The 16,333-nt window shown below is 39.3% G+C and overlaps 1 protein-coding gene across 2 annotated transcripts in view; it reads left to right on the forward strand.

Annotated features, from left to right (window-relative positions):
• znf292b (zinc finger protein 292b) overlaps nucleotides 1-13,021 on the forward strand; it is a 122,430-nt gene extending 109,409 nt beyond the window's left edge. For both annotated transcript variants that reach the window (XM_039748083.1, XM_039748084.1), the window contains one exon: nucleotides 1,035-13,021. In XM_039748083.1, the coding sequence (XP_039604017.1) occupies nucleotides 1,035-11,606 (10,572 nt within the window). In that variant the 3' untranslated portion in view covers nucleotides 11,607-13,021. The remainder of the gene's footprint in view (nucleotides 1-1,034) is intronic.
• The last annotated feature ends 3,312 nt before the right edge of the window (nucleotides 13,022-16,333 follow it).

Genomic DNA, 16,333 nt, shown 5'->3' on the forward strand with positions numbered 1-16,333 from the left:
TAAACCCATGAGATGGTTGTGTGTGTGAAAGTCCCAGTAGATCAGCATTTTCTGAAATACTCAAGACTAGCCTATCTGGCAGCAACGGCCATGCCACTTTCAAAGTCACTTTAATCACCTTCCCCCATTCTGATGCTCGGTTTAAACTTCAGCAGGTCATCTTGACAATGTCTACATGCCTAAATGCATTGAGTTGCTACCATGTGATTGGCTGATTAGTATTTGCGTTAACAAGCAGTTGAGCAGGTATACCTAATAAACTGTCCGGTGAGTGTACATGCATAGATGTGGTAGTAACATAAATACATATGTTAAAGTATGTTTACACATTTACATAGCTATTTCAACATATTGAATGTGTTTCTCCTGAGATTGTTTATTGAGAAATGACTACTTTCTGAATCATTTTCTTTCAGTATAGTAGCAACCTAGTGAAAATAACATTTTTTTTTAAATGTTAATACTTTTGATCAATTAAGGAAAAAGGAATGTAAGAATTAGTTTTGTTGTAGATAAAAAATTAATTTAATTATGTTATTTATGTAGGGAATTGTGAATGTGATCTTTTTACTTTAGGACACTATTTGGCATTTGCTTCATGTAATAAACATAAAATCTAATAAGATACATTGGCGTTAATTAATGCTAAATACAGCAGACATTGCTGTAAAATAAATCTGTAAATAACATGCTTCTGATTGTTTCTTAGTAAAATGTAGTTTTTGCTAGACAGTATACAGGATTTATGCAAAATGTTTTGTGTTGTTTAGAGAGATTGCTGAAATATATAAACATTACAATAACTTATGACTATGCAGAACTTTCAGTATTAGCCTGCTTTATACATTAATTAAAATATAAACATTTGAAAAACTATTCTGTAAATTAAACTTTATAAGGAATATTGAAGTATGAATTGTCAAGATAGTACTGTGCAAAATTTTTCATAAGATGTTTTTATTGGATTTAATATTAATGGAACACATTTATTGACCTTTAAAACCTCATGTTTTTTTGTTTTTTTTAAATTGCAGGTTGAAGAAGGAGGACTTGCAGCATGTATTGAATTGTGCATTCGAGCCCTAAGAATGGATGCTATCAAAAATACAAATATAAAAGCAACTATCTGTAAGACTATCATCTGCTTGTTATCTAATGACTTGGAAGTGAGGCGTGCTTGCCAACTTACAGAATTTCTTTTGGAGCCTACTGTTGAGTCCTACTACTCTGTTGAGACATTATATAATGAACCTGATCAGAAACTAGATGTTGAAAACCTTCCAGTGCCCAATTCACTTCGCTGTGAGCTTTTGCTGGTATTAAAAACTCAGTGGCCTTTTGATCCAGAGTTTTGGGACTGGAAGACGCTAAAACGCCATTGTTTAGGCTTGATGGGTGAAGAAGCTTCTATTGTATGCTCCATAGACGAGCTAAATGACAGTGAAGCTTTTGATCATCTTGATGATGAAGATGGACAAAAAGTTCTGGAACAAGAGTTCGGTGGGCTTGTGGACTGCGTTTTTGATGCAGAAAATGCTTTTGGTGACTTAGATGACGAAAAACAAAAAAAGAAGGATTTTAAAAAATTAAAAGAAAAAGGATTTATATCTGCTAGATTTAGAAATTGGCAGGCTTACATGCAGTACTGTGTCCTGTGTGATAAAGAATTTCTTGGACACAGGATTGTAAGACATGCTCAGAAGCATGTTAAAGATGGGGTTTACCATTGCCCAATATGTGCTGAAAGTTTTAACAGGAAAGAACTTTTTGTCCCACATGTAACATCCCACGTAAAGCAGTCTTGCAAGGAAAGACTTGCTGCCATGAAATCTAATAGAAGGAAAATTACATCAGCTAAAATGCCTACTTCTAATATTGTTAGTCAAAAAGTTAAACCTAGCGAAAAGCAAGAAAACAGGCCAAAGAAGAAAAACAGACTATATTCAAATGATTTTGTAGTTTTCAATGATAATGATATCTCAGAAGATGAAGTCAAAGGAAAACTGTCAAAAATTGCGCTTGCAGCACACAGAGCAGAATACAAAGAGGAATATACTTGCCCTGTTAATGACTGTAAAAAGGGCTTCAAATATTTCAAAAATTTAGTAGCTCATGTGAAAGGACATAAAAACAATGAAGATGCTAAACGGTTCCTTGAGATGCAGAGTAAGAAAGTAGTTTGTCAGTACTGCCGTCGCCAGTTTGTCAGTGTCACCCACCTCAACGATCATTTACAAATGCACTGTGGTGCAAAGCCCTATATCTGCATACAGGTAAATTGCAAATCCAGCTTCTCTACTAACTCTGAATTACTGATACACAGGAAAGAACATACAGTATTCAAAGCAAAATGCATGTTTCCAAACTGTGGAAGAATTTTTTATGAAGCCTATATGCTATATGACCATGAAGCTCAGCATTATAATACATTCACTTGCAAAAGTCCAGATTGTGGAAAAATATTTCATTCCCAAGTAAAACTGGATCTGCACCAGGAAGATCATCTAATGCAAACAAATAATTCAACTTCTGAAGAGCATGTCGTAAAATTGGAAGAAAACCAAAGTGAGTTACCACTAGCAAGCCAGATAACTACACAAGGTCTACTGTCAGAACCACCTATTAAAACTCCAGTAATGGAAGCTACTACCACTCAGCTACTTGAGCCAAGCACAGTGAACTTAAGTCAGTCATTACCACTTAATTTGAACCCAGTGAATGTTGATCCCACACCAGAGCCAAATCCGAATTTATTACAACCAACCGGTCAAGCTGTATTAAGTCCAAGCGTTTCTCAAGAGATAAGCATGTGCTCTCCTAAAAACGATTTTCCTTTGGATGGCCTATTTCAGGCAGAACACAAAGCAGAGTCAGGAAGTAGCTTACCTTTTGAGGGTATTGTAAGCATGCCAGTCAATGAAATTTTAAATAATTCAGCACTTGAACCATCAGCTAATATTCAGGCACAACAGCCAGTTAAACAAACCGAAGTTTATCTAAATGGTCTTTTAGCAAATGTTAGGGACACCTCAACTGAAGCAGTAGCTTCAGTCACATTGTTGAAAAATGCTGAACAGACTGCCATTAAACCTGAACCTCTAGATACTGAAAAAATAATTATGAAGCAGCATACAGAAACAACTGGCAGTGTTTCTCATGATGCACATTTTGTACCTCAGGTAGTGAAAGAGGAACAAAAGATTGCTTTTCCACCAGCAGCAAATCAAGGCAATCCCCCTGTAGCTGGAGAGACTCAAGTTAAAGTAAAATACAACTGCACCTTTGATGGATGCACTCGGACATACAGTTGTACCAGAAGTGTTAGCAAACACATGAAGGCAGCACATGCTGAATACTATGCTGCTCTGATATTAGCTCGAAAAAACAAAAAGCTTGCAAAAGCATCTGGTGCACACCCAGTTTCTAGTGAAGGCCGTGTTTTTTCAGTACCTTCGCAAATGGCTAATGATAAGCTACCTATCTGTGCATCAGAAGTTGGTAAATTGGTTAACCCACTTTTCTCATACCAAATGGGAAGGCTTCCAACTGCAGTGACTATGCCATCTTTGTCGTTAAAATGTGAGAGCAATCAAAGTCATGTGCCACCAGGTCAAGCTGAAAATCCTTCAAATCCTGGCTTTTTCCCACAAATTGAAACCACTACAAATCAGGTACTGCCTTTGCATAAAGAGATGAATATAAATCCTGTCCTGTCTATAAATGCTAGAGGAGTTGGTCCTAACTTGTCTTCCAGCTCTATTCTGCCTTTGCATAAAGAAAGTCCAGCAAAATTATTATCTCTGCATTTGCAAACATTGACTAATCAAGTTTTGTCACAAATCAGTGCCACAGATCCTGAACTGTCTCCACAAAACTCTGCCTCAGATATGCTAAGATGTGCTCAGACTGCACTGATGAATGTAGTTTTAGCATCACAGACTAACACAAACCCAACTTTGCAAACAGGAATAAAAAATCTGATTATGTTTCCACAGCCAGAAGTAGATGCAAAGACTGATATTCCTTCACATGCAAAAGGAAGTGATCATTTCATTGTAAATGAAAAACCTAGAAGTCCACTTCTAGCATCTCAGTTAACTGATGGCTCAAATGTACATTCATCTTCTGAAATGAATAGCACTGCACAGCCAAGCCATTTAGAAGGTGAAAAAAGGCCGGTGCTTTTGCCTTTGGACTGTGGGTTAAATCCAAGAGAGCATAAGCAAAATGAAAGCTCTTGTAAAGTTTATTCATCAAATTTAGTAAAGACTGAATATCCAGGGAATACTTCTGAAGTGGGCAGTGCTCCTAGTACAGATTTATCTCACATACATGAACTAAATCCTGATTTACCTAATGCTGTTGGTGCCCACAGTAATCCATTGCTACCATCTGTGGTAGAGAGTGTTGGACAGACATTATTGCCATCCTGTCTTGAGAGTCCAAAGATTCCAGGGTTACCAGAGCAGCTAGAGGCTTCTGTGAATCCACTGTTTATGCCACAGCTTGATTCAAACTCATTTCCCATCTTACACTCTGAGGCTGAAAGAAACCCACAAGTTGAAACCCTTATTAATTGTGACTTTCCTTCTGCAGCTGAATCTGCTCAGGCAGATGCCATGAGTTCTCTTGTAATTGATACAGGTGCATTGAAAGATGAAGATACCTCCCTTAAAGTTAAGAGAACTAAGCACAATAAAAGAACAAAATGGCCAGCTATAGTGAAAGGAGGCAAATATCTGTGTAGCCGTTGTTTCAGAGAATTCCCAAGTCCCAAGTCTTTAGGTGGGCATTTATCTAAGAGATCTCATTGCAAACCTGATAATGAGCTTCCTGGAGAAATTCACCAAGACAAAGCATCTTTGCTTCTCAACGATTTACTAAATTCATCAAATTCTTTAAATGTTCATCAGCTAGCTTCCCAATTTAATTCTAACCAGTCATTAGCATTAGATGCCCTTCCATCAAGGTTTTTACCCAACTCAGAAAGTAATGGGTCATGTGCTGAACTAAGTGAAGGAGATCAACAAAGTGAGATTATTAAACAAGCTTTGGAAACTGCAGGCATTAAGAACATATTTGAAACATCAGTCCTGCAGCAATCATTCCAATCTTCCCCTGTAAACTATCAAACGGAAACAAGTATCCCTGAAAGTTCAGTTATACAACACACTGGAAAAATTAAAATAAAATCTGAGAACTCAAACTTTCTCATAACTCAAGAAATTAAAAATGATATAAACATGCGCCCATGTAATGAATTTGTAAAGCAGGAACAGCCAGTGTTTTCTTCAGATATCTTTTCTGATAACCTGTTAACTCAGATGCTGGCAGAAAATAATTCAATAAGTAATATTAACTTGGATTCAAACCCATTAAGCCAGTTGCTGCTTGCTGATCAGACAAGTAAACAAAAGTGTGATACTGAGTCTCCAGCTACATCCAGCATTCCTCAACAGAACACTGTGCCAAATGAAAATTTACTTACTGCAATAACTGGTCTTTCACAGACATTTATGCCAAACCAAATGCCTGTGCATAATTCTTCACAACAATCAGTAAATCATTGCAGTCCACCTAATACCAATCAGAAAACAATTACGGTCAAGCAAAAAATTCAGGCTCTGTTATTTAAAACTGAAGATGTGAATGACAAGACAACTGATGCCATACCAGTATGTACTGGTGCACCTAATACTAATCTGCAAGGAAATGGCAATCTTGAAATTTTAGGTGGTAGTAATCCCCAAATGCCAGGACTAAAAAGCCAAGAGATTAAATTTAATAATTACTCAAATTATGGTGTGGGTCAAGAAATGAAACAGAAGAATGATTCAGTTTTGCAAAAACCTATTTTGGAGGCACCAGTGAGTAGCTCTAATTATGTGCTCAGTTCCTCCCATGACTTGAGCACATCAACAACACAGGATATGACACCTGAACCTACAAACTTGCCGACCAGTAGTTTTCATGTGGAACAAATAGACAATGAAATACTAGACATACTAAGAGCATTTCAGAAGCTAAGTCTTGAGACAAATGGCAATGCCACCATTAATGGCACTTCCACTAGTGTGAAACAATATAATGGAGTAGCAACAAGTGAGCAAACAGATGTGCTGCTGCCTGACTCCACTGTCAAAACTGATTTGCAGTCTTTTGAAAGCATTATTAAGCCTTTTGTTTGTGAAAGTGAAGGTTGTCCTTACAGTGCAATGACTAAGGATGCTTTGTTTAAGCACTACCATAAAATACACAATTATGATGAAGACAAGATGAATGAAATCAGGAAAAACCAGCTGAAGTTTGCTCCATTTCGCTGCCACATTTGTAACAAGACATTCACTAGGAACTCTAATCTTAGAGCCCATTGTCAAGCAGTGCATCACTTGTCACAGGAGGAAATGGTCAAGTTGAAAATAAAGAGACCATATAGTAGAAAACCTGCTCATGAGCTACCTGAGACAGAGACAGTACAGAGCACAATTGCTGTGCAAGGGCATCATGTTCCTGTCCATCCTGTTGAAAGCACATTTGTCACTCAACAATTGACTGCCACTAAAAGTTCAGAAGAGTGTTTATCTGATGCACATAATCAGACTACACAAGCATCTCACTTCTGTCTTGATTCACACAATGGACATGTTCCTGAAAACATATTTAATGGTAGACCTGACCAGTCTAAGACACTGTCTACAACGAAACATGATGCATTTCAGCAGATGTCTACTCAGCTGCCAATACAAGGACAGATAGTACCAGAAATTTGTGTAACTGAATCATCTGTTACCACACACGGGTTTTCATCAGAAACATTGCAACATACATATAGACCACAGCTGGAAACAGTGCAGCCCACCATTTCACCCTTGGTTGGAGATTTGCAGCCCATAAACAGGCTTCCATCTGAAACCCTGCAGCAGCACACCCTTCAGCCTGCTTCCAGTTCACAGCTGCCCGTCCTTAGACCAGCATCAGGAATCCTGCACCCCCTCCTCAGGCCTGCATCTGGAACAATGCAGCCCCTCCTCAAGCCTTCATCTGGAACACTGCAGCCCCTCCTCAGGCCTGCGTCCGGAACACTGCAGGCCACCTTCAGGCCCATGTCGGGTACACTACATCCCACTTTCAGGCCTGTGTCGGGAGCCTTGCAACCAATCCTCAGGCCCACCTCCGGAACACTGCAACCCATCCTCCAATCTACATCAGGAACCCTGCAGCCTGTTATCAGATCTTTGTCTACTACACTGCAACCTTCCATCAAGTCTCCTTCAGCAACCATGCAGCCAAACAACACACCTCTTATAGCAACATCACATTCTTCCATCTGGCCTCCTACAGGAGTGTTGCAGTCCCTTAGTGGCCTTGCATCAGGAATTCCTCAGTCAACCATCAGCTCCCCATTGGCTGAGCTGCAACCATCTGTTACTTCTCAGTCATCAGTGCTGCAGCCTACCATTAGCTCCCAGTTCATAACATTGCAGGCTACAATCAGTGCTGCAGCAATAACACAGCCACAGTCTGGTATGAACTCCCATGGTCTGCTGCATCAGCAATTGGTTAACTCTAGACCCTTAGTGGAGGAGTTTCAACAGCATCCCTCTACTGGATCCCAAGATGTGACATGTCAGAATCCCAGGATAGAATGCCAAGACGTGGCACCTGAGAATCCCATCACAGGAGCCCAGATTGTTATTCCTCTACAGTCCAACATGGTATTCCAGGAGATGCCACTCCAACAGCAGCTAGCCCAGAATCACCAGCCCGGTGTGGAGTCCCAAGATGGTGCTACTCAGCAGCAGCCTAGGATAGTGTTTCAAGAGGGTATTCACAAGTGGGAGCCTAACACGGGGTCGCAAGAGGGTGTCCCTGAATGGCAGCCAAGCACAGCTCCTCAAGTGGTTACTGCTCAGCAGCAGCCCAGTGCAGTGTCTCAAGAGGTTAACCCTTGGCCACAGCCCGGCACAGGTTCTCAAGCGGTTAATCCTTGGCAGCAACTCACCACAGGGTCTGAAGAAGTTAACCCTTGGCAACAGCCCAGTACAGGGTCTCAAGAGAATACATTGTGGCAGGATACCAGCACAGCATCTCAAGAGGGTGCACTTTGGCAGGAACCCAGCAAAACGTCTGAACAGGTTATCCCTTGGGAGCAACCCAACAAAGTGTCTCAAGAAGCCACCTCTCAGCAGCAGCCCACCACAGAGACTGAAGAGGTCTCTACTCAGCAACTGCCCACCACTGAGTCTCATGAGGTCACCCCTTGGCAGCCATCCACCACTGAATCACAAGAGGTCACCCCTCAGCAGCAGCCCAGCACAGGGTATCAAGAGATCACCCCTCGGCAGCAGCTCACCACAGAGTCTAAAGAGGTCACCCCTCGGCAGCAGCCCACCATAGGGTCTCAAGAGGTCACCCTTCCACAGGAATGTAGCACAGGATCTGCAAAAGTTAGCCCTCCACAACAGTCCACCACAGGGTACCAAGAGAATACACCTCAGCAGCACACTTGCACAGGATCTCAAGAGCTTTCCATTCTACAACAGCCCACCACAGTGTACCAAGAGATTAACTCTCAGCTGCAGCCCTGCACAGAGTCTAAATCACTTCCCCCTCGGCAGCAGATCAGCATGGATTCGCAAGAGGGTGCACTGCAGCAGCATCAAAGTGGATGCCAAAACACTCCGAATCAGCAGCCCATAATAGACTCCCAAACAGTAGTAACTCCACTGCAGCTGACAGGCCTGGGATCCCAAAAAGTGACATTTTACCAACCAAGCACAGGGTCACATGAGATGGCTCCTCAGCAGCATCATTTGCCCAACACAGAGCATCAAACAGGAACACTTCAGCAGCCCAGTACAGTGGCCCAGGCTTCTCTTCAGGGTCCCTACAAAGTATTTCCTGAAATGGTACAGCAGCCTCAGCTCACTTTAGAGTCCTCGGTCCAGCAGCAGCAACTTCCTGTTACAGCAGCTCCAGCACTACAGTTGCAACATCAAAATCCTTTCACAAGTCTTTCTGTTGCACCTCTACAACAGCAGCCTACTACGGGTTTTTTGTCAGCTACATTTCCCCAGCAACCTATCATTGGATCCTCAGCAACAACTCCAAAACAGCATACTTTTGGGTCTCCTGCAGCAATAGTGCAACAGCCTATTTTTGGATCCCCTGCTGCAATGCTGCAACCAAAAATGATGTCTAATGCAGTGTTGCAGCCCAAAATTGGATTCAGTGCTCTGCTACAACCGACAATAAGACCTCAACCAAAGTTACAGCCAGCTTTCCAGCCAAAAGCTAATCTCCAGCCCGCTGGCCAGATGAGGTCAATGCTACTAAATGACAGTGGGTCTCCAACAAAGATCCAATCCATTGCGAAGGCACCCACCCAGCTCCAAGCAAACCCTATATTTCAAGCAATGCCACAGGCAAAGAGCATTTTCCAAACCGGATTTCAGCAAGGCAACAGCTCTGGGATACTGAGACCATCTAGCTTTATATCCCCATCAAAATTTCAACCTACTGCTGGGCCAAAGCTACAACATAGCATTTTAGCCCCAGCTAAGCTAAAGCACCCAATTTTGGCCCCCCCTAAGTTGAATCCCAATGCCATTTTTTCATCTCAGGGGAAGCCCATTATTGTATCCTCTACAATGTCACAGCACACTTCAAGTGGCCTTGCAGGTGTACCTGGGCTCACTGCTTTTGGGCCTCCTTCAACTGGAGAGCCTTCAGTCCAACAGAATATACCTGGGCAAGTTGTACCCGACAAATCCAAACAAAATATTTCAAAACCAAAAATGGAAAAACCAAAAAAGATATCAAAACCAGAAGAAAAAAAGCAGAGAACAGAATTTGAAACCTCTAACAGCTTTAGTCCCTATAGGCCATACCGCTGTGTTCACCAGGGTTGTTCAGCCGCTTTCACAATACAGCCCAATTTAATACTACACTATAAAGCTGTACATCAGTCAGACCTACCAAAGTTTGAACAGGAAAATGAAGATGAACTAGATGAGTTAAAGGACACAGAATTGAATCAGATGCGGGAGTTAAGGTGCCAAGTTAAGAATTGTTCTAGAATTTTTCAAGAAGCAACCAGTCTTTTCCAGCATTACACTCAGCTTCATGAGTTTAACTTGGAGCAAGCTGGGAGTCTTATGTCGAGTATAAACTTGGGACGATTCCAGTGTGATCAGCCTAATTGCAAAGTGAAGTTTACAGTCTTCTGGAAATATATTGGTCATCTTGAAATGGCTCATGATGTACGAAAAGTGTTGCGAAATGAGGCAGCAGGAGTATTTAAGTGTGACTGTGAAGGCTGTGATCGTGTATATGCAACAAGATCAAACCTCTTGCGGCATCTTTTTCGAAAGCATAAGGAGAGTCATAAGGCACATTTAATTAGACCACGCAAAAAATTACCAGGCCAGGAATATGTATCATCCATCAAAAATGCATCAAAAAAGCTCTGTGTTGGAGGAAAAAATAATAATGGAAAAAATGTATTGCCTAAGAAATCAAAACCTAAATTTCCTGTCATAGATGAAAAAAAGAAAAAGTTAATCTTTGACCCAAAAAGTGAAATAATTCTTCCTTTGAAGACATGTGATGAGGCTTTGGCAATGTGTATAAAAAAATTTCCAATGCAATATCCTTGCATGATAAAAGACTGTGACTCTGTTGTTAGCAGTGAGCGTAATATTATTAGACACTACAAAACTCACAACCTGGTTGAAGATTTTATACTACAACGAAGAAGTCAGCTCGTCCTGTGTAAGAAGCGTTTGCCTCCACAAGCAAAGAAAGAATGTAATGAACGTGAAGAAACTGAAAAATCGGAGGCATGCATCTCAGACAAAGAAGACTTCAAAGACACTTGTGTTGAAACAAATGAAACTGAAAGCTGTCAAGCTTCCTCTCAGAAAGACAATGCTGAAAATCTGTCAAATGCTTTAGCTTCAGATTTGGCAGAAGAGACTTTTCAAACCAAATCTATTTTACAAAACCTTGAAGAGAGACAGCCTTTGACAGATTCGAGTTTTTTAGCCAGGAGTAAAAGAGGAAGGCCAATAAAAAAAAAAAACCAAGAAATGCAGACAATCACTAGTCAGAAATGTAATGAGGATTTAATTTCACCTGATATGGCGAATGATTTAAGTAGCTCTTGCAGCAGCTCTGAATGTGCAAGTACGTCTTTTTTAACTCCGGTAAAACGGCCACATTGTCATAAAAATACTGGTTTGAGTACTTTTAGGCCTATGGGTTTTGAAGCATCTTTCCTAAAGTTTTTGGAAGAATCTGCAGAGAAGCCCAAAAAAAAATTTAAAGAATTTGTACCAGATAATGATACGCCAAAAGAAGAGAAACCTCCACCCCCTCAAAATGAAAATTTGATGCATGAAATCTCCGGTTTGCACTCAGATTTGCACATTAGCAGTGAAGATTATGAAAATGTTATTGACTTCAGGAACCCATTAAACCTCCAGTCAGTCAATAATGTAAAAATTGTAATGGACGATACATTTTCTGATGGCGCTGGTCTTTTGCTTAAGCAGCTTCAAGAGATGCGTCCCACAGTTGTGCTAAAGAAATGGCTGTGTAGTTAAGTATGAAGTGTAAGGGGAGAAGAATTTTATCATCAAGTAAACCATTGTTCTCAGGATAACAGCAGGTGAATAGACTGCATTAAGTTTGTTTGGTTTTTTTTTTCCTTTCAGAGTTTAAGGAGTAAATAGTTTCATTACTCTTTGTTTCTGTTGAATTACTGAAAAATGTAAGCCAATAATTATTTGGTTGTTGATTGTTCAAACATTTACATGTAGTAGCATTTCATGCAAGTTAGTTGGGTTTACATCAGCTGGCATCATATAATTCTAGAAAGAATGGACACACACATCTACACAAAGGCAACTAATTGTCATCAATTCATTCACATTTACAAATGGGACCCTAGTGATGTGAGATTGTTAAACTGCTCACTACACTTGTAGTAATTGCACTTAGGATGAACAAAAACACTAACATTTATTTTAAAACGACCATCTTAGTTTCACTAATGCCTTTTTTCCCATCAAGTTTCCGGAACATAATTAACTTTTTGCGAGAAAACCATTTGGTTCATCATAGCTGTTTGATCTTCTGTCCATCTACGTATCAATGTTTATTTGTTCTTAGCGTAAGGATGATTAAGCTTATTTAAATATGCCTAATTTGTTTTCTTTTGTGTATGTCATTGTCACTTCCTTAATACTGTCAGCTGTTTGTTCATTCATTGTTTTTCATATGGGCTAAAAAAGAACACAAAGTATTGCAACTTTTTGCCTGTGCTGAGGTGCTACTTCTTGACAACAGGCTGACTTCTATTGTATTTTTACACTCTGAACAATAACCGACATTCCTTTGTCAATTCTTATCTCAAAACTCAAATTAACAATCACTCAACGCTGATCATCTAGCTGTTTCCCAGATCCAGTTTTAAGTGGAGTAATAAAATAATGTAAACTCTCAATGTTTAATCTCGTTCAGCCCTTATGAAACTCTTTATTAACTATAAAGACAGTTTTCTATGTGCATAAAACTTTTAAAAGTTTTACATATGCCTATTTTATCTAACAACGTATTATCTTCAACTCGACTTTTTTAGAGTGTTGTGTAGAAAATTAAGCTAAACTCTAGAGCATGTTTGTAACATTTGATGCTTCTCCCTAGACAAATTAAGTTGCCTTCCAAAAATATCATGGCCATGGTCATGTAAACTTTAATATATCCCCATGGGACTCCCATTTTTTATTGTTATTTTTTTCTTCAAAAATACCTTTATGTACAAATACGATTAGGGCAGATTTCTTTTTTCATAAATGAAAGTGTTGTGTATAGTCTGTGATTGGTTCTCTTTTGTTCACTGGCCATGTAAATTGTAAGTTGTAGATATCTTTTGTGTATATATTTATTCTTTGAAATCTTTACTGCCACCAGCAGTCTGTAAGTCAAAACTATTAAATCCATCATTTTATTACAGTTTTATACTTTTCCTGTGGTTTGTTTGTAAGTCCTGCTTATTTTAATTTTATAGTAAATATGTATAAACCAGCAGTTCATGCTTTGTAACTTGATTTTAAGCAAATGAAGATAAAAGGCAGTTAAAGTTTAGATGAACATTTTCTCCTTCTTCCTATCAGCTGCTAAAAATCATATTTTAATGTTTTTAGTAAAATACATTTTCATTTATAATCTTAAACCAGCCTCGCAGTTAGGAGACCCGGGTTCGCTTCCCGGGTCCTCCCTGCGTGGAGTTTGCATGTTCTCCCCGTGTCTGCGTGGGTTTCCTCCGGGCGCTCGGTTTCCTCCCACAATCCAAAGACATGCAGGTTAGGTGGATTGGCGATTCTAAATTGGCCCTAGTGTGTGCTTGGTGTGTGGGTGTGTTTGTGTGTGTCCTGCGGTAGGTTGGCACCCTGCCCAGGATTGGTTCCTGCCTTGTGCCCTGTGTTGGCTGGGATTGGCTCCAGCAGACCCCCGTGACCCTGTATTCGGATTCAGCGGGTTAGACAATGGATGGATGGATCATAAACCAGACTCGCATTCTAATACTACATAGCCCTGTAGGAGTCAAACTAACTCGTTTGAACAGATTCAAACATCCCCCCGACTCTTATTTCAGTAGTACGGAGCTCTGTTCCATATTAATTAGTTTGAACAGATTATTTTTCCCCATTGTAGGCCAATCTTGTTATGGAGCCCTGTACAGTTTTCCTGGCATACAGTTCAGTGAACTGTAAAGTGTGTGTTAACCTCAGCAAACAGGAAGAGGAACTCGTTTGAAAACCACCATGGTTGAAAAGGTTATTTTGAGGAGTCCTGAAACAAGTTTCAAACATAAAAGAAGCTGAGAATGGATTTATGGAATTTTTTCTGGAGTCAGTGATGCAAACGAATAGAAGAAAAAGTACATTTAAATTCTAGTCGATAATGGCAGTGAATAGCACAGAATATAATTACATACCAGGAAAAACAAATAGCTACTGAAATGAGAAAATAGTAATCGGTTCGAATGAATTACATAATTCATTCAAACTTTTTCTTTTATTTTTGGACTGACACCTATAAGGCTCTGTATAATGCAGTCCAGTTCCAAGGATGCTTGTTTTAACATCATGAAGTTTTCTCTCTTTATATAAAACCAGTATACAGAAAATGGGAATAAGAAATGATAAAAAAAAATGTTTTTGCTCTTAATAGGTATAGATATAGAGGTCCTCAATCACAGTCCTGGAGGACCACCACGGCTGCAGGTTTTTGCTCCAACCCAATTGCTTAAAAAGAAGCACTTATTGCTCAAGTAACACTACTTCTTCACATTAGTTGTCTCGCTCGTTAAGGTTTTGAACCCTTATTGCTTATTTTAGTCTTAAACAGCTGTATTCTTAGGTTTTTAATTGCCCCTAATTAGCAATAACATGCAAATGACAAAAGAGACCAGCATTTCTCCATTTAGCTTGTTACTGTTTACCTGTGTGTATTTATCATGCACTATTGGGTTTAATTAAATATTTGGAAGGAAAGTGAAGAGAAACAAGTGGAGAACTGAGAATTACTTAACCATTTTAGCCTTCAAATCATTTTGGATGATATCCTTAGAAAGGGGAAGAAAATCTAGGATATGTGCATTACCTGACATAGAGTTAAATATTTGATACACCATCTGTTGTGATGTGAGATTTTGCATATAACTTGATAAATGTTTTGTATGTATTTATTTGTAATCTAGGCAAAGCAATGTAATTTAGTGTTACTTTGGTGAGAGGTAGTTGTGTTTGAACATACCCCCGTTTGCGACTAATTTTACGACAACATTTGGGGGATGTGTCTTAAACCAGTTGGATGAGTATTTCACTGCTAATGTCTTTCAACCCCCTGCAAGGAACCCATTGGTCTGAGGTATGACTGTTTGGAATTGGCTTGTCTCAGAGGCCTTTAAGTACCACGATATCCTATTGGCTGTAGGGAGTCAGAAAATCTGTAAATTTGCTTGCTCAACCACATTCTCTCTCTCTCTAACCAACATATGATGAAGAAGTATCACTCTTGCTAACCTGTGATGATGCAGAAGTATCTTTCTCTTGCTAACAACTGAAGAAGACCATCACACCATGAACTGAAGACAACACAATCAAGAGCACAGCTTCAGCCATTTTGAACAGACATGTGGCTGAAAGCTGAGCACCAATGATACCTTAACTAGAGACATTAAGTAACTACAAGTCTGTGTGTCACCTGAATTACACATCACCATTTTATCAGGTTGTATGGTTGCCAATATTCAAATGTACTTTGCATTTTGTTATTATTTATGAATATTATCAGTAGTGCATTATTTTATGAGTAACTTAACTCCTGCTTGTCTTTTTACTACATCTAATTGCCTGAGGTTATAGAGAAGGGAAGGTGGGGATAAGTTATGTACGGTGGTAAGTGTGTGAGATTAGGCATTCTAAGGCTAAATATTAATAATACAATAGGGGAAAGTACAGCAATATATATATTACTCTACCAAGATAAAACACCATCTATCTTATTTTGCTGTGCAAGTACCAGTAAAAGTATTGCTGTTACATTCATGTTGATGACACTCCACAAGAATTAGCACTTCTGCATATATTATTATAACTACACATGCTGCCAAAAAAAAAATATATCCCCCTTGAAATATATTACACTACTGTATCGATTCCCCTATAGGTAAACCCCAGTGGTTTTAATGGGGAAAACTACACATTCTGTTGTTACAGTGGGCTATATGTATTCAGTCCCTATGAAAAGTATTCACAACTTATTTTTTTATTAATAATTTTTGTTTGGAACCTTAAATCACATTAACTAGGACTTTGTGTCATTCATACACTTGAATTCAGAAGTATATGTCTGGACTGCTTGAAATTCCCAAGCTGCTTGCCTGTGACCCCTTGGAATTGTGATAATAGTCAATAAAAAGTGAAATACTCTTGTCTGTGAACATTGTTGGAAAAACGTACTTTTTTTTGCACTAAGTATATGTCTTAACCGATATGCAAAATTTATACATTGTTAGTATAAAATCTGTGGAGGAGTTGTAAAGTGAGTTTTAAAGGATTCATCTGACTATATGTTAAACTCAAAGTGAAAACAAAATCCTATCAGTCTTTCTGTCCATCTATACATTCATTCTCTTACTTTCTGTTGTAATTCAGGGTCAGCAAGAGCCAGAGTTTGTATCAGCAGTGTAGGGTGCAAGACCAAAACCAACACCAGATTGGAGTCAAGTCCATCACAAGTCACTTGCATACACAAAGCAACC

This window comes from Polypterus senegalus, chromosome 3 (assembly GCF_016835505.1).
Source record: "Polypterus senegalus isolate Bchr_013 chromosome 3, ASM1683550v1, whole genome shotgun sequence".
Classification (NCBI taxonomy): Eukaryota; Metazoa; Chordata; class Cladistia; order Polypteriformes; family Polypteridae; genus Polypterus; species Polypterus senegalus.